Source organism: Myotis lucifugus, unplaced genomic scaffold, assembly GCF_000147115.1.
Source record: "Myotis lucifugus unplaced genomic scaffold, Myoluc2.0 scaffold_803, whole genome shotgun sequence".
Classification (NCBI taxonomy): Eukaryota; Metazoa; Chordata; class Mammalia; order Chiroptera; family Vespertilionidae; genus Myotis; species Myotis lucifugus.
In genome coordinates this window covers 56,552-75,249 of record NW_005871851.1, presented here as the reverse complement: position 1 = coordinate 75,249, position 18,698 = coordinate 56,552, and the positions used below count along the sequence as shown (strand labels likewise).

At 50.7% G+C, this 18,698-nt stretch overlaps 1 protein-coding gene across 1 annotated transcript in view; it reads left to right on the top strand.

The window, feature by feature from the left end:
- Positions 1-201: 201 nt before the first annotated feature.
- The window catches only part of KIDINS220 (kinase D interacting substrate 220), a 50,710-nt gene continuing 32,213 nt past the window's right edge, over positions 202-18,698 (top strand). Inside the window, exons 1-15 of the mRNA XM_023747162.1 lie at positions 202-369; positions 1,893-1,991; positions 3,470-3,568; positions 4,992-5,090; positions 5,949-6,050; positions 7,659-7,757; positions 8,523-8,720; positions 8,959-9,057; positions 10,167-10,265; positions 11,195-11,293; positions 11,981-12,158; positions 13,639-13,803; positions 14,847-15,026; positions 15,947-16,112; positions 18,064-18,283. Of these exons, the coding sequence (XP_023602930.1) occupies positions 262-369; positions 1,893-1,991; positions 3,470-3,568; positions 4,992-5,090; positions 5,949-6,050; positions 7,659-7,757; positions 8,523-8,720; positions 8,959-9,057; positions 10,167-10,265; positions 11,195-11,293; positions 11,981-12,158; positions 13,639-13,803; positions 14,847-15,026; positions 15,947-16,112; positions 18,064-18,283 (2,010 nt within the window). The 5' untranslated portion in view covers positions 202-261. The remainder of the gene's footprint in view (positions 370-1,892; positions 1,992-3,469; positions 3,569-4,991; positions 5,091-5,948; positions 6,051-7,658; positions 7,758-8,522; positions 8,721-8,958; positions 9,058-10,166; positions 10,266-11,194; positions 11,294-11,980; positions 12,159-13,638; positions 13,804-14,846; positions 15,027-15,946; positions 16,113-18,063; positions 18,284-18,698) is intronic.

Genomic DNA, 18,698 nt, shown 5'->3' with positions numbered 1-18,698 from the left:
TGTCAGGAAGGAAGAGGGGGAGAGAGAGAGAGAAACATCATTGATGAGAGAGAATCATGGATCGGCTGCCTCCTGCACGGCCCCCACTGGGGATCGAGCCCGCAACCCGGGCATGTGCCTTTGACCGGAATCAAACCTGGGACTCTTTAGTCTGCAGGTCGATGCTCTATCCACTGAGCCAAACCAGCTAGGGCAACCCTGTGTATTTTATCTCTGCTTTCCGCAGGTATTGGGATAGAGGTAACCGCAGCCTCTGCAAACATGTCGGTTCTGATATCACAGAGTGTGATCAATTATGTGGAGGAGGAAAACATCCCGGCCCTGAAGGCGCTTCTGGAGAAATGCAAAGACGTGGACGAGAGAAACGAGGTGGGAACGGGCGGCGCTGCTCCTCCTCACAGGGATGCGTGGTGCCCCGTGTGCAGGCAGTGTGTGTGGTGCCCCGTGTGCAGGCAGCGTGTGTGGTGCCCCGTGTGCAGGCAGCGTGTGTGATGCCCCGTGTGCAGGCAGCGTGTGTGATGCCCCGTGTGCAGGCAGCGTGTGTGGTGCCCCGTGTGCAGGCAGCGTGTGTGGTGCCCCGTGTGCAGGCAGCGTGTGTGGTGCCCCGTGTGCAGGCAGCGTGTGTGGTGCCCCGTGTGCAGGCAGCGTGTGTGGTGCCCCGTGTGCAGGCAGCGTGTGTGATGCCCCGTGTGCAGGCAGCGTGTGCTGCCCCGTGTGCAGGCAGCGTGTGTGGTACCCCGTGTGCAGGCAGCGTGTGTGGTACCCCGTGTGCAGGCAGTGTGTGTGGTGCCCCGTGTGCAGGCAGTGTGCACGGGTCGAGGCGAGTGAGTAAGAAAGTATCACTCCCTGGGTGATACTGACTTAAAATAAGGACAATTCTTATAGTTAATGTACTTCCAGTTCCATATTTTTGGAATGCATTTGAACTTACATAAATTATTATGTATTGAATTTAGATTTATGATTGCCTTTTTTGCAGATGGAATAATCAATATTCAGGAAGTTTGATTACTAAAATCTAACGTGCTTGTAGGACGCTCCAGAGAGCTTCTATAAATAGATTAGCCAAACAAAATTAGGACTTTGAAATATTTCCTTGAATGGAGCCCCAATTACCTTTCTGAGGTGTCCATGCCACACACCTTGGGATTTTAAAGACCCTGTATCTTTAAGAGAGAGTTAAATAGTCATTTGTTCTGTTTAATAAGACAGGGAAGTATACATTTACCATTTCATTATAGTAGATATTTCTAGTCAACAATAGACTGGGGATATAAATAAAATGTTAATCTTATTTCATCATGAACAGCTGCAACATTTTATGGGCTAATAGATTTTTTGTATGAATTTTTTTAAGCAAAGTATGTACTTGTTTTATAAAACATAATGATAAAAATAATTTTGTTTCTTGAAACTGTATTTTTCATATAGTATAATTTTTTTTGCCAGTGGATAAGATCAGAAGAAGTTAGTTTAGTTTTCACATATACATGTATGTGTATATGTGCGAACCTTTCTCCCTTTAGTCCTGATAGTACATGTATCATAATGTAACTGTATTGTAGAGAGAATTCGGTTCCCATTGGTACCCTAAGGTTGTTGTTACATTGTGGTGATTACTTTCAGAGCCTGGTGCTAATGGTATTGATAGATTTTGAATGAAATTGCAGTGCTGATAACAGGTTAGTCATGCTGTGGTAAAAAAAGGTTTTGTTCTCTCTTTGACTTTTACATTGTTAGTAAATTGAAAACTTAAGACTTCAAAGGTGTTTCTAAATTAAAGAAACCCTGTAAGCAGTGCTTGCCGTCTCGCTGTGAAAAAGAGAGCGTGGTGCTAACGGCGTCTCGGTCAAGCACAGCGCTGGACCTGATCGTGTCCTTTCTGTCCCCAGTGCGGCCAGACCCCGCTGATGATAGCCGCCGAGCAGGGCAACCTGGAGATCGTGAAGGAGCTGATCAAGAATGGAGCCAACTGCAACCTGGAAGACTTGGTACCTCCTGAAGGAAGGCGCTCATGGGCCTCTCTTTCTTTTCCTTAACTTGGCTGTTTGTTTGATGAAATGATTCTAAACTAATGGGTGACCAATTATACTATCAGTTACATATCAACTTTGCCTAGTAAAATGCTAAGTTAATTTTTAAAAAGGTAGAGAAGTTTTTACTTTGAATGAAAGGTCTCAGCTCTTCATGTTGTTCTATGTAGATGGCACTGTGAATAGGGAGCGCACACATGAAATCAAATGCCTGCCTAGAACATACCCATGTATGAGTCATGTTACCAGTTACGCCGCCTAATGCTGTCTGTTGTTATCAGTGTCATTACATGGCCACAGCCAGGAAGATGCAGTGCCTTCTGACTCCACTTTGAGCGGTCGATCACTGTTCCAGGAGGCTCTCATTTCTCTTGCTGTTTCCCAGGAATTATTGTTTAGGGTTACTTACACACCTACATCTGTTTTTTTTTCATTTTATTTTATATTTTTATTGATTTCAGAGAAGAAGGGAGAGGGAGAGAGAGAGAGAAACATCAATGATGAGAGAGAATCATGGATTGACTGCCTCCTGCACACCCCCTACTGGGGATCGAGCCTACAACCTGAGCATGTGCCCTTGACCAGAATCAAACCCAGGACCTTTCAGTCCGCAGGCTGACGCTCTATCCACTGAGCCAAACTGGCTAGGGTTACATCTGTGTGTTGTTGTTTTTTAATTGATTATTTTCAATTGATGATTTTTATTGAGTGGTCATTTGAATTAAATTACACTCATGAGCCGAAACCGGTTTGGCTCAGTGGATAGAGCGTCGGCCTGCGGACTGAAAGGTCCCAGGTTCGATTCCGGTCAAGGGCATGTGGGGGCACATCCCCAGTAGATGTGCAGGAGGTGGCTGATCGATGTTTCTCTCTCATCGATGTTTCTAACTCTCTATCCCTCTCCCTTCCTCTCTGTAAAAAATCAATAAAATATATAAAAAAAAAATTACACTCATGAATAAAAGTTAGGATAGGATACTTGTAGCCTTCACTTAAGAAAATAAAGGAGAATAAGTGATTTCTTTATCATATCGTTTCTAAACTCATCATGGGATCGCTTTAGTTTGCCCGCTTGCGAGTGTGTTCTTAAGTCTCATTGCGGTCTTTAATTTCATTTAGCGCGATGGCTGCTAGCACAGGATTAGCTCTGAGGTTTTGCTAGTCATCTTCTCTCCTTTTTAGAAAGCCTGGGGTGTGATTAGACGTCTGGGGAAAAGACTGACCAAGCAGCTGTGGAAGCACTTCTGCGCATGGTAGTAATACAGGCAGACAGATCCTTCCCCCGGCTGAGGGTCAGGGTTACGTTAGAGTCGAGTGGTAAATGGCAGTCGGGCGTGATCCTTTGGTCGCACAGTCACATGTCTTCAGGCTGCTTTTTCCTCGTTTTGAATGTTATTTTTGGTTTTGAAACGGTAACGTAGTGTCTTGTGTTCAAGGATAACTGGACAGCGCTTATATCGGCCTCCAAAGAAGGGCACCTGCACGTGGTGGAGGAGCTGCTGAAGTGCGGGGGGAACCTGGAGCACCGCGACATGGTACGGGCGCTGCTCCCTCGCCCTCGGCGCGGACTGTTATCGGTGACGGACCCGGGGAGCTTGGGCGCGGTGACACAACGCTGTTTTGAGGATGTCATTAAATGACCCTCAGGATGTTTAACACCCAGGCCGTATAATATCTGCCTCTTCTAGAATATCCTTAGTCATCATCTCCAGTTTATTTTAGAGTTTAAAATTCTGAAATATTGTTAAAATACTCACCACCGTTTAGTATGTCAGTGTTTTAGAACTTATGAGAGAATGTTTCCTTTAAGAGGAATTTTAAGAGGGACATAGTTTCAGTTGTTTAGTCATAATTTTCAGAATGACATTTATAAACTTATTTTTAACATGTAATTGTGTTCAGACATGCTATCTATACATGATAAGCTTAACAAGATATGATTCTTAATTAGCTCTTATTTGCTCTTGGCATCTGCTTAAAGCATAAAGGTTAAGAAAGGGATCATTTTTGGCTTATTTATTCTGCAAAATTTTTAGTCTTTTGGAAAGTTCATTTTAATAATGGAAGAAAGAAAGGAGGTGATCTGCCCTGATCTATGAAACAGGCATTACTTTGCTGATGATGCTTCAGCGTGTAGGTGGTCTGAGTTTTTAAGAATCTGCAGCCTCCCACCATCGTGCACTTCTGCTGTGTTCGTTGTTCTGGGAACAATCCTGTGGGCCGAGGGTCACTGTTCTCAGTGCACGTGGCTCGGGAATGAGACTGAAGGCGGGCCCAGGCCCCGCTCCCCCAGCAGTGAAGCAGTCAGGCTGTTCCGAACCCGTGTCTGCAAGGGAGTCAGGAAGTGTAAGCACACAGCGCGAATGTGCAGGGTTTAGTAAGATCTGTAACAAATGATTTCCTAAGCCCTGTAGGTTCTCCATACTTCTCATTCCCCCCAGGTAATTATCACAGCTTTTCACATGTAAAGGGTCTTTGTGTAAAACACCACAAATCGGGGAAACAGGACTGTGTCTCCCTTGGTATTGGGATGGACTGGCGGTGGGAGTCGCCGCTGCCTGTGAGGGGAGGCGTGGTCCTGGGACTTGTGTGAGGAGAGGCGTTCCCTGCGGGTGGAGTCCTCCAGGTCTGATGTCAGGAAGTCCAGTGAGGGTTCTTTCTCTCGAGCACCTCCAATGGTAGCCCACCCGCAGCTCTTGCTGAAGGCGGTCGGTTCCAGTCTTCTCACTTGGCAAATTTGGACATAGTTTTCTCAAGATAAAATTTTTATCTCATAGAGTCTGGCATAGGGTGACGTTATATAAATTAAAGTGGGGCATGATATTAAAACAATTCTGAGCAGGCATTTTACAGATTAAATATTGGTGTATGTAAGACTTGACTGAATGTTCAGCTCTATAATTACTGGCCTGTTTGTGCGTGGAGACTACCCACAGTTTTATCCCCGCCCCTTTTTAGGGAGGATGGACAGCTCTGATGTGGGCGTGTTATAAAGGCCGGACCGACGTGGTCGAGTTGCTGCTCTCGCATGGAGCCAATCCCAACGTCACTGGTCTGGTAAGCATGCGCTCAAGCCCACCTGCAGGGTGGGTGGCCAGTTCTCGGGGGAAGGCCGCAGCTGAGGGCACTGTAGGCTTCAGAGCGACCCAGATGACCCAGATCTTAAAGATAAGCATGAAGAGGGGGACTCAGCGCAGGAGCACCTCATTCTCAGGCTCAGCTTGCTTCTCAATTTGTATCAACAAAAGGTGACTCCTAGAGCTTCCCTGTCAATTACAACCGTCTACATGTCGGAAGGAGTTCGGAAACCCTGAGTCCTCTGGCCGGTGTTCTGTGGGCCTGTATTTCAATCTAAATTTTTTTTTTTTTTTAAAGAAAAGAGACATTTTTCTGTGTCTTATAGATGGCGATATATTCGTTACTACCTTGTGCGAGACTTGATCTCAGATTGCAGATTAAGAAACTTTTATTGATGGTATATCATTTAATGTACACTTCAACTCTCTCACAGTTGTGTCCACTACACCTCAATAAGGTTGAAACAAAGAACTTTTATTCCAGTTCGTGGAAGGGTTATTTATGTAAGAAAAGTTTCACACGCCTGCTGTCAGTCCTGCCTGTTGGCCTGATAACCGATCAAATGAGCTGAAACTAAAATGAATGCGGCCAGGGGACGTATTTAAGGTGGAGTGCTTCTCAGCTGCCAGTCAGGCTAGAGTGCTGTGTGTTTTTAAAGTGGAGAAGGGTCTGTAATTTGATATTAAAAATACTACTTCATATTATTCCGTTTATTACTTACTCTTCTTAGCAAATGTGTGCTGTAGCATCTGCCTAAAGGTTTTTCTTCCCTCTCTCCCTGCCTCTCTCCCTCCCTCCCCTCTCTGTCCACCACCTGCCTGCCTGCCTGTGCGCCAGCAGTACAGTGTCTACCCCATCATCTGGGCAGCAGGCAGAGGCCACGCAGACATAGTGCAGCTGCTGCTGCAGAACGGCGCCAAGGTCAACTGCTCCGACAAGGTAGGCCAGCAGGCCCCTCAGCTCCCGTCCACGTGCTGTCACTCAGTGTAACTTACAAGTTTTCACACCGTCTCCTGAGGCTGCGCGGACGCGGGAGGAGGTCACTGCGTACGTTTCTAGATGAAACGAGGGAAATGGGGCCCATAGTGCGCGCGGAGCGGTTAGGTTTCCTGGGGAGAGGGCCCGGCTTTGAGAAAAAGCGGGGAGACTTGCTGAGGCGGTCCGAGTACCCCCTGCAGGGACGTTGCCACATGTCAGGGACCCTCCCAATGAGAGTTCCCTGCTGAGGAGGGTGAGGGCCTGGCTGGGGGGGAGGGTGGTTTGGAGCATGTGGTCTGGGATAGTCCGCTCTGGAAGGAGAGAGTGCTCAGAGGAGGAGCGCTCAGTTATAGCGTCTCTGAAGATGTCGAAGATTGTTGATTTGTAGACTTAGGAAGGCGTCTTAGCCAGAAGAAAATGTTCTCCGCAAAGGAGGAGCTAGAAGGAATTTAATTCCGGGGGAATAGAGATGTAAGAGTGAGCTGGGGAAGTGCCTCCAGTATTCCTTCTCCCGCCCCTAAGGTTGCTCCACGGGGTGGCCTGGACCACTGCCCTCCCTCTGCAGGCTCCTCCCACCGAGGCGCTGGTGCCCAGGCTGCCCTCAGAGGCCCTGCCCCCAGGGAGAGCCGGGCTGCAGCTTGTAGCTGTGGTTCCTGGGGTGTCTGATGGGACCCAGAGAGGTGCCGTTTGCACAGTGGCCACCGGCCACATAGCTGCCTAGACTCAGATCAACTAAAATAAGATGAAATCGTCACACTGGCCCCAGCTCAGGTGCCCAGTAGCCGTAGGTGCCTGGCACTGCGGTGGGCTGTGCAGAACGATGGCATTTCCACGGCACAGCATCCTCCGGGACGCCGTCGGCAGAGGCTCATGCACCTGCGGGCTCCTCGAGCTGACGGTCCCGGTGGCGGCCCTGGCTCTGGCCGCCGCGCCCCCCAAGGCAGAGCAGGGCTGGTTCTGCATGAGTTGTGTCTGATGCCTTTTGCATCGAGTTCCAGCAGGAGGTGCTGTTGAGTGCCGTCCGAGGCTGCAGCTCACCTTCCTGGGCAGAGCTGAGGCGGGGTGTGGGTCAGAGCACGGACTGAGCCAGGCTGTGGGTTCAGGGTCCAACTCCACCTCCTAATCACTAGCTTTGTGACTGTGAGCCCATCACTGCTTCTCAGGGAAAATGCGACATGGCCACGTGTCCTCACTCGTGATAGGATTCCATGGGTTACACGTGAAGTCACTAGAACCGTGGTTGGCACTTGATTGTTGCCGTTTTCCCCTGTAGTCACACTGCTGCACTTTAACTTGTGCTTCACAAGCCATGGAAGCAGTGGGGCTTGTGGAAATCAGAGTGTGACTTCATGATGGGAAATTCAGTCACTGATGATAAAAGATAAAGTTGGTTAAAAGGTATTTCATGCAGCGGCTAATCACCTAACCTGGAGAAATAAAAGGGGAAATGTGATTTAGCTACAATTAGAATTATGAGGGTGTAGGCAGTAATCTAAGAATACTCAGCATGATGTGTATCCACGTTGCGGCCGCCCGCTGATACGGTTGTAATGTGTACTGCTTTCACAGTACGGAACCACCCCTCTGGTGTGGGCGGCGCGAAAGGGTCACCTGGACTGTGTGAGGCACCTCCTGGCCATGGGCGCCGACGTGGACCAAGAAGGCGCCGTACGTACCGTCCCTGTTCTCACCACCGGTGACACGTGCTTGTCGTTTTCAGAGGATGTTCTCCTATCGGCACCTGGAGAAACCGCCTGCGGGTCTCAGAGATACTTGGAGACAAGCGTTCTCTTTCTGTTATGCTGACAGTGTGTTACATTACAGGTGTCATGTGCATCAAGTTCTGCTCTTAAGGATCTATGGCTAATGCACATAAAGTGTGTGCTAGGTGATTTATTGTTATAAGCTAGATGTGCAGTTTTTTAAGAACCTCTAAAATAAGAGTTTTTGAAAATGAGGTTTCTAGATCACTGTAAAAAAGAAGAATATACTTTTAGTGAAATTTTCTGTAGTTATTAAGTCATTGTTTTCAGTTTCCCCCATAGATTTTGTTATAAACATTTCTTCGTTTGAAGTCGAAAGCCTTACTTTGGATCGTTGAGTTTAGAATGTGTTTGATTTGAATCACCCCACCCACTGTTTTATACTCCATTCCCTGTGTGAGGAGGTTGTTTACTGTGAACGAGCCCACTGTCGGGTCATCACTGAAAGAACTGAAGGTCACAGGGTCCTGTGGACTCAGGGGGATGAATGGATTTTCAAAAATAGAAAACACGCCTCCTGGCACTTGTGTGTTTTTGGTTATTTATGTTGACACTTTATTGTCAGAAACAACTGTGATAGGCCACCTTCTTGAAAACATCATTGTATTATTATGGCATAAATCATATTTTCTAGTATATATTAATTTCTTGGGCTGGTTTCTGTGCTTAGAATTCAATGACTGCACTTATCGTGGCTGTAAAAGGAGGCTACACACAGTCAGTAAAAGAAATCTTGAAGAGGAATCCAAATGTGAACTTGACAGACAAGGATGGCAACACGGCGCTGATGATCGCGTCCAAGGAGGGGCACACGGAGATCGTGCAGGATCTGCTGGATGCCGGCACCTACGTGAACATCCCCGACAGGGTGGGTGCCTGTGGTCTCCTAGTGACGTCGATGGGAGACGACCTCAGTGTCCCACCGCCTCCCTAGGTTCTTCCTGCACGCGGGCCTTCTCTCGGGGTGGTTAGTTCCTCAGAGTCCTCCCTTCAGGGAGAGGCCTCTGTGCCGCGGGATTTTCAGGAAAAGCGGTTGCGTTATACGTACTGACCTGCTGCAGAGCGTGCTCGTCTGCTGCTCATTCCCCTGTGGTCTGTCTGTGCAGAGTGGGGACACCGTGCTGATCGGCGCCGTCAGAGGCGGCCACGTGGAAATCGTCCGCGCGCTGCTCCAGAAGTACGCGGACATCGACATTCGAGGGCAGGTACGTGTGGCTGCGGGTGGTGGGCTCGGAGTGTGATGGGCTGTCAGGTTGGCTGATCACCGTGCCATCTGCCAGCTGGAAGCCCCGATATGCTTCACAATGCCTCTCACGTCCACGGTGCTGTTAGGGAATTCCTGTGTGGATGCCAGGTTTGCTTTAGAGAGAAGTGAGTTAAAATAGCTCGGGGTTTGAGTGCACCCGTTACTGATGGAGAAATATACTCAGTCCTGCAGTGAGCAGCCGAGAGCACTGAGACTGGGCGTCGCTGAAGTGTGTTATGCAGATGGCAGTGTCTTTACTTCCTTTATGTTTCCCTCTGTCTGTCTGCTTCGCCCCTTCCCGCCGCTGCATCGCTCCTCTCCTTCCCCCGTCCGCCTGCCTCTCCTGGGCACTGGTGGTGCCTGTGGGCTTTGCCAAGGCAGCCTTCGCCCAAAGGTTATTAATTTAGGTAAAACATCCCTAAATTTGTGGGTTTATCCAATATTTCAGAGCTTTAGCTCATTTTGTTGTTGGACACTCTGGTTTCCGCTCAATTTTTGCTTTATTCACTTGTATCCAAATCCATTTTTGAATCAAACTAGTAAATCTCTAGCTCCACTTCAAGGTCTATGTTGATGTATTTTTGGGTTTTGAGCTAGATGGGATTTTAAAAAATGATCAAGATTGGCCCGTGGTGGTGGTTGGGCGGGGGCGGGGTTAAGAAAGCTGAACGTGGCGGAAGCAGTAGCCCGAGGCTTGTGCAGTGCACCCTCATGCATCCCTTTGAAAAGACTGGACAGAGGGAACGCCAAGGGCCCTTGTCCACGGGGGGAGCTCAGGTCCTGAAGACTTGGAGCCCAGCGCGTGGTCCCGAAGCCTGGTCACAGCACAGAAATGCACGTGACCTGTCGACCACGTGAGCCAAGTAATAGAAGCTCCCCAGGCTCCCTTCATAACAAACCCCACAGGTCGGTCTAGGGTGCGGCGAGGGTTCCTGGTGTTCCCGCCACGCAGCTGTGGGTGAGCCCTCCCGTTGCTGTCGGCAGGAGGTTCCCGAGGACCCTTAGTATGTATAAGAGCATGTTAGAGCATGCGTCCCACATGCAGCCATCGCTGGTTTTTATTGACAGGACAATAAAACTGCTCTGTACTGGGCTGTTGAGAAAGGGAACGCGACCATGGTGAGAGACATCTTACAGTGCAACCCCGACACGGAAATATGCACAAAGGTAGGCCGACCCTCCGTCCCCTCGCCAGCCAGTGCCAGTCCTGTGTGCTGGACACCGGATGACACCGATGTTACTAGTAATGTCCATGTGACATTGAGGGCACTGTGTCCTTTCAGGAGCTGTGAACTCACAGGGAAACGTAGTGTGTCATTTCTTACGTTAGTTAAATGCGTTCAGAAAATGCAGTGTCCGCTATTGACCACCTGTGGACGGGTCGTCCCCAGAATTCGCTCCTGCCCGAGTTGTGTGGGATGCAGACCCTTTCCTTACGAAGACCCCTCGAGTGGGTGTTGGTGCCCAAAGCAGCCCTGCATCCGCTTTACTCAAACCCTGTGGACTGTCCCCTGGATGCGACTTCAGTGACGCATCCGGCCTATGTGTGTAGTAGTTTTCCGTGGGGAAGATGTGTTGGGAATTTTTGAGTGAAATGGTGATAATTCTTCATGAATAACACAGTCGTGTGGAGTCACCCATGAGACAAGCCCATTTCATCTCCAAGGACGGGGACAAGCATCTTTCTAAGACAGTGATGCCAACCTCAGCGCACAGGGCAGGAAGGTTCCCTGATCATCTTCCTTTTAAAAACAAACAAACATTTTTATTGGTTTCAGGGAGGAAGGGAAAGTTGGGGCAGTGTGGAGGCGCTGTCCGAGGTCGCGGGGGAGCTGGGGGTGGCGGCCGCAGTGTGGGCAGGGAGCTGGGGTCGTGGGCCACATCTCATGCTCGGCTGAGTGATAGCACATTATTCTGATACAGAAGATGGGTTGTGATAGGAAAAGCGTGTTAGTTTTTACGGCTGTGTGTCCTGGAGAACATTGAACATAGACTGGTCCGGAGGCCGATGCCCGAATTCTTGGAGATGTGTTCATGTGACCTTAGCATGTCGGAGGGAAGCTGTCAAGGTGACACACTTCCTTCTGTGCCCGCAGGACGGCGAGACGCCGCTGATAAAGGCGACCAAGATGCGGAACATCGAGGTGGTAGAGCTGCTGCTGGACAAAGGGGCAAAAGTGTCTGCCGTGGACAGGGTGAGCGGGGCAGGCGGTGGGGAGGGGCCGGCAGCTGGCCTGCGCCCTGGGCTTCGGGGGCTGGTTGGGTGTGTGCAGGGAGGTCACCTGCTGGGACACCTGGGTGGGAGCCCCATGCCCTGCCAGCTTCCCGGTGTGGGGAGCTGTTGCAGGTGCCCAGCAGGGCAGACTCCAAAGGGGCCGGAGGAGGACGGCTCGGAGAAGATGGCATGGTGTCCCCTGGGGGAGGGGCCCCTGCACCTCGCCTGCTCCCTCCTCTTCATGGTGGACGCGGCAGCAGCGGGGCGGTTGTGGGGAGGAGGCGGGAGCAGGTGTGCACTGGCTGAGGAAGACCCTGACATCTGGATACAAATGCTGGTGGGAGGGTGGTTACTCACCTGGGCGGGAGTGGTCCCTGGCGGGGGGTGGGCGGCAGGGGCGGCAGGAGGAGCTGCTGCTTTCCCTAGTGACTCGGGGGCGGAGGACAAGGGCCTCTTTCAGAGGCTGCGGGAGAAGCCAGTCTGGAGGGAGGCGAGGAAAGGACCGAGGGAAGACATTGCTGAGGGTGGGAGAGAGAAGTGCCCGTGGCTTGGGTCTGGTGTCTGACACAGGAAGAGCTCAGATTGGCAGTCGTTTACAGCAGCGGGAGGGTATTCCCGTGTGCACCCCTGTGACGACACGCCGCCCCCTCCCCTGCGCCTTCTGCAGAAAGGAGACACCCCTCTGCACATCGCCATCCGCGGGAGGAGCCGGAAGCTGGCGGAGCTGCTCCTGAGGAACCCCAAGGACGGCCGGCTGCTGTACCGGCCCAACAAGGCGGGCGAGACGCCCTACAACATCGACTGCAGCCACCAGAAGAGCATCTTGACTCAGATATTCGGAGCCAGTGAGTACTGCGCCTGCGCCTGCTCCTCCCTGGGGAACGAAGAGGCCGCCGCCTCTTCATGGAGACGATAAAGTCGTTACTTTGCTGTGGACAAGTGCTCCTCCCTGGCGCAGCTCTTCTGCACCGCAGGGCAGCTTTCTAATGACGCGCATTCAGGCCGATCAGTCAGCCTGTGAGGCCTCAACATCTCGCCTCCTTTTCTAAAAATCTCCCCGCCACCATCCCCCCAGGCGTACCTTGTGCTGCTCATCAAAACACACAGTTTTCTGAGGGTGGCGCGAGCACCCACACTTCCCTGCCTCGGCTGGTGGTGTGCCCACCCAGGTCTGCCCGCGCCATCCCCACGGCTGCCTCTATTTGTTAAAATTCTCTCTCCAAGGCTCGGGCCAGCCGCCACCTTCTCAGTGACACTTTACCTAAACACATACCAGTTTCGCCTCATTTAAATACTCGAGCATTTGTGTTTATATTTTCTTTGTTGTTGTTGTTAATCCTCACTCGAGGCTATTTTATTGGTTTTTAGAGAGAGTGGAAGGGAGGGAGGGAGACAGAGAGAAACATTGATGTGAGAGAGACACACCCATTGGCTGCCTCCTGTACGTGCCCCGACCAGGGCCAGGGATCCAGCCCGCAACCCGGGCATGTGCTCTGACCAGGAATCAAACCATGACCTCCTGGTTCATAGGTTGATGCTCAACCACTGAGCCATGCCCACCAGACTCCTCTAGTATTTTTATGGTTTTACTTTTTACATTTATTTATGTTTCAGAAATTTATTTTTGTTATACAAGGTATGAGGTATATGGAGCTATAATTCTATTTTTTAAAATGGATGTCTGACTTCTTACCACCACTCACCAAATCATTCTTTCCCGCTGGTTTGAAGTGTTTATGTTAGTTCCTGGGTGAGTTCTGTGATGTTTTAGTTGTAGCTCTATGGACACCTGCTTTTGGTGTCTTTAAATTGTTTCTTAGCTACTTCCACATGTCTTTGCTTTTCAGTTTTTAAAATCTTCTCATGGATTTTGATTGGAATTGCCTTAAAGTGATAGACTGATTTGGGGAGAATTGAGGTCTGTGAGTCATTGAGCCTTTCTGCCTGGACCATCGAGTGTCTCTTCTCCGAGTCGGTGTGGTCTTCGCTAGTGCTGTGTCGCTTTCTGTGTGTAGCTGTCACACATCACATTGTTCCCGAATGCACCCCACTCTGCATTCAGCATCGCAGATCAGAACGCGCCTCCATTGGCGGGTAGAAAGCATCACGCCGCAATTGGCAGCATTTTTCTCTCTTGGTTGTACGTGGTCATGGTGCGTCCTACACTCAGTAGGGGTCTTGAGGTCTATAAAATGTGGTATTTAAGAGGATCAGAACCTGCTTTACACATTTAAGTTTTTCCTAATTCAATAAACAATAGATACGAATGGATGTTTCCTTCTAGTGTCTCTCTCACATACGGCCCTGGTGCGTTTATAATTACAGGACACTTGTCGCCCACGGAAACGGACGGCGACATGCTGGGCTACGACCTGTACAGCAGCGCCCTGGCGGACATCCTCAGCGAGCCGACCATGCAGCCGCCCATCTGCGTGGGGCTGTACGCGCAGTGGGGCAGCGGCAAGTCCTTCCTCCTCAAGAAGCTGGAGGGTCCGTACACAGCCAGGGTTTGCTGGTGGTTTTCGTTTTTGCGAAGAAAAGAAAAACCGAGTTTTACTTGGGGATCCATGTGGAGTTTGGTAGAAAGAATGAGTTATTTAAGCTCATTTGGGCTCAGCACACCTTTGAGAACTGCGCTTCTCAGATATGATTGGAAGGAGGGGTGAGGAGCAGTTTCAGAGAGGAGTGAATGGAGGCGTCACTAGTGAAGACACATAGCGAAGTATGAGTCGTTTTCCGTTCACCTACAGCAACACCTTGTTGCTTGTATAATACAAACCACAAAAAACAACCATCAACACCACCTTGACGGAGGAAGTGCCTGACAGGGACTGGTGCATCTCCACAGGAAGCTGGGGGTTCCATGGGAATGGGACTTTTATGTTGATCCAAAGAGAACCTTGGTTAAGTGGCTAAGTAGCAACATTTTATCTAGGGCCTTAGTAAGTGCCCCATAATGTTTTTTTTCAACTAGAGGCCCAGTGCACGAAATTCGTGTATGGGTGGGGTCCCTAGGGCTGGCCGGTGATCAGGGCCAATCAAGTTCCCCGCCTCCCCCCTCCTCCGCCCGTGTCCACCGCCACCCACTGCCGGTTCCCCGTCCCAGCCTGGGGCCCAGGCCTGATTGGGCGATTGAGGCCTGCTGGCCGGGGGTAGGGGCCGACCACCACCTTGGCGGGCGGGTGATGGGCTGATCGGGGAGGGACTGGGAAGTTGGCTGCCGGCCCTGAGGAGGGAGCTGGCCATCGGCCCCCCTGGGAAAGGGGCTACATCTGCTGCCACCCACCCCGGTTCCCCATCCCAGCCGGGGGCCCGGTGCGGGGAGGGACCAGAAGGTTGGCCTGCAGGCTCCATCGGCAATTGGGGCCTGTGGGCTGGGGGCAGCTCTTGCACTGAGCATCTGCCCCCTGGTGGTCAGTGCGCGTCATAGCGACCAGTTCTGCCTCACTGGTGGCTTAGGCTTTTGTATATATAGATGTGAAGTTAGGAGTTGGTTCTTAAAGCAGGAATAAAGCTTTCTGCTCACTCCCCAGATGAAATGAAGACCTTCGCGGGGCAGCAGACCGAGCCTCTCTTCCAGTTCTCCTGGCTGGTCGTGTTCCTGACGCTGCTGCTCTGCGGGGGCCTGGGCCTGCTGGTCGCCTTCACGGTTGACCTGACCCTCGGAGTAGCCGTGTCGCTGAGCTGCCTGGCGCTCCTGTACATATTCTTCAGTAAGTCTTCGCTGCTGCTGTTTGCAGAGACGTGGAGAATGTCAAGACTCTTGTACCTAAACATCGTCTACACCTCTCTCTCAAGACCTTTAAGTGAATTTCATAAATCACTTAGAAAATGGGTCTTTTTGCTGCTTTGTAAATTGGCCTAGCCCAGTGGTTCTCAAACTTCTGGCCCTTTAATACAGTTCCTCATGTTGTGACCCAACCATAACATTATTTTCGTTGCTACTTCATAACTGTCATGTTGCTACTGTTAGGAATCGTCATGTAAATATCTGATATGCAGAATGGTCTTAGGCGGCCCCTGTGAAAGGGTCATTCGACCGCCAAAGGGGTCACGACCCACAGGTTGAGAACCGCTGGCCTAGAGGACCATGCCCACAGCCTGGCAGGAGCAGCTTTGAAAACGAGAGTCTGCTTGTCAGTAGTGAAGCAGAACCCTAGTTTACTGCACTCACCCACGTGTATGTTTGTTAGCGCTTTGTATTTAAATCTTGTTTTGAAAATAAGTCTTCATAGTATCACTGGCATGTTCTTGAGCGTTTTGATCATGGTTGTAATTTTTATATAAAAGCAAAGAAAAAATATAAAACCCATGTCCTTGGGGTGTCTGCAGTTGTAAGAAAGGAAACAGTGACAAACCCCACGTTGTTTGCTCTGAGATCTGATCATGCTTCTGTGGAAGGCATCGTCTTGCTTACGTCGTGTTTCAGCTGTTAACGTTCCCTGCTCATGCCTCCTGTGTGTGGCGGAGGCTCAGGCATGGAGGAGCCGGGGGGTGGGGGTGGGGGAGTGGTAGAAAGTGGCAGGACCAGGAAGAGCTACGTGGGCCTGCCGTCGGACTTGCTGTCTGGCTGCTGGGAGGAGGGGCTGCCTGGCCCTGGGGGTGTGGTCATTATTTTAACTCTGTGTTTCAGCCGTCATTTACTTCGGTGGCCGGAGGGAAGGAGAGAGCTGGAACTGGGCCTGGGTGCTGAGCACCAGGCTGGCCAGGCACATCGGGTACTTGGAGCTGCTCCTCAAGCTGATGTTTGTGAACCCGCCCGAGCTGCCCGAGCAGACCACGAAGGCTTTGCCCGTGAGGTGAGTCGGTCCCTGCGACAGTGACTTAACATGACGAGGCACAATCCAGTTTGTAATGCGCATTCTCAGTGCCCGCTTCAGAAGCTTTTACAGAAGTAAAACCAACAGCCGGCCTGGCCAAGGACACTGGGAGCACTCCGTGTCCCACTCCTCCTGCACATCAGAGGTCAGAGAACCTGCCCATGAAGAATCGTTTAACTTGGATTTGCAGGTTTTATCTGTGCCTGCCCCCTCCCCTGTGACACCTACTGCCGTCCGTGCGACACTTGTGGACAGAGCGTGGCCCTGGGCTGGGTCCTGGCACCTCCTGTGCCGGCTGTGACTGGGCAGCTCGCTGTGGGCACGTGCTACCTGCCTGCCTGACGTTATCAGTAATGTCACGTGGGAAACGCCTGGGGAGACATGCAGGGGGGTGAGAACAGGTGTGAGGGCACAGGTGCGAGGGGGCACAGGCACGGGCGGGGCTGCGGGGGAAGCAGTGGAAACAGCTGAAGCAGGAGGCAGTGGAAACAGCTGAAGCAGGAGGAAGTCAATGGAAATGAGCACGAGAATTCCACATGCGCTGAAGGGAAGACGTCACAGTGACTAAGGTAAAACATGTGCAATTGTAGATGAAAACAGGCCAAACCACACAAACTGTCGCAGCTGTAACATGAGAAGAAGGAAGACATAAGCCTGCAGGTAAGAGAGTCTGTTAAGAAAAGGATGTAAACATAAAAAGTTGAAAAGAAAACTTACAGAGTAGAATAAAGTAATTGGGGGAAATATTTTTACAGGAAAGGACACATTTTAAACTAACAAGATGGTATCACGTTAAAAAGAGAGATCACTTCACACAGCCTCAGGGAGAGCAGAGTGCAGTGCGGGGCAGTGGGGCCCCAGACGGCGTGAAAGCCGGGCTTGTCTGCTGGCGGAGGAGAGCGCACTCAGGGAGGGAGGGAGGGGAACGTGCGGACATACTGTTCACCCAGGGAATTCAAATGTAAGCAATTCCGTTACTTCAAAGAGCAACTCGAATAGAGTATTTTATGACTTATCTTTAAGTCTCTGGTCGAGGTTTAAGCTATAAATGAAACAGTCTAGAGCAGTGGTTCTCAACCTTCTGGCCCTTTAAATACAGCTCCTCATGTTGTGACCCAACCATAACATTATTTTCGTTGCTACTTCATCACTGTCATGTTGCTACTGTTATGAATCGTCATGTAAATATCTGATATGCAGGATGGTCTTAGGCGACCCCTGTGAAAGGGTCGTTCGACCGCCAAAGGGGTCGCGACCCACAGATTGAGAACCGCTGGTCTAGAGCCTGAGTTTTTATTTTATTTTTTTAATATATATTTTTATTGATTTCAGAGAGAAAGGAAGAGGGGAGATAGAAACATCAATGATGAGAGAGAATCATTCATTGGCTGCCTCCTGTCTGTCCTCCACAGGGGATCGAGCCCGCAACCCCGGCATGTGCCCCTGACCGGAATCGAACCTGGGACCCTTCAGTCCACAGGCCAATGCTCTATCCACTGAGCCAAACCAGCTAGGGCTAGAGCCTGAGTTTTTAAATGGCATTAAATTCTCAGGGACTAGGACGTGTCCTCTGGTTCTAATCGCCCCGTTGGTGCTTAGGAACCTTCCCGAAGTGCCGCTCTGCACCCTCATGGCGTGCCGCCTTCTCGTCGCCTCGTGAGACCTGCCGCGGGCGGGCCGCTGGGCCCTCACGGCCCTTCCTCTCCGCCTTCAGCCGGAGCTGCTGCTGTCCCTTGGCTGTGTGTGGCTTGTTAATGGTCTTTCCACAGAGACGTGCGTAGGAGTTCGAAGCAGAAGATGCCTGACTTCGAGTTCTTTTCCCTCCTTCACTTTAAAAACAATCTTCTGAAAGAGACACAGACAGGCAGGGGCCTGACACAGGCGATGCGCAGGGGCTTCTGGGAGAGCTGAGGCCGTTTCCTCCCGGCAGGTTCCTGTTCACGGATTACAACCGCCTGTCCAGCGTCGGCGGGGAGACGTCCATGGCCGAGATGATCGCCACCCTCTCGGACGCCTGCGAGCGCGAGTTTGGCTTCTTGGCCACCAGGCTCTTCCGAGTGTTCAAGACGGAAGACTCGCAGGGTAGGGCCTGCTCCCTGCTGGTGCTGTGTGTGTATGTGTGTGTGTATGTGAGTGTGAGAGTGTGTGTGTGTCTGTGTGTGTGTATGTGAGTGTGTGCTGTGTGTATATGTATGTGTGTATGTGAGTGTGTGTGTGCTGTGTGTGTATATGTGTGTATGTGAGTGTGTGTATGTGAGTGTGCTGTGTGTGTATGTGAGTGTGTGTATGTGAGTGTGAGAGTGTGTGTGTGTATGTGTGTGTGTATGTGAGTGTGTGTATGTGAGTGTGAGAGAGAGTGTGTGTGTGCTGTGTGTGTGTATGTGTGTGTATATGTGTGTGTGCTGTGTGTGTGTATGTGAGTGTGAGAGTGTGTGTGTGTATGTGTGTGTGTATGTGAGTGTGAGAGTGTGTGTGTGCTGTGTGTGTGTATGTGAGTGTGTGTATGTGAGTGTGAGAGTGTGTGTGTATGTGAGTGTGTGTATGTGAGTGTGAGAGTGTGTGTGT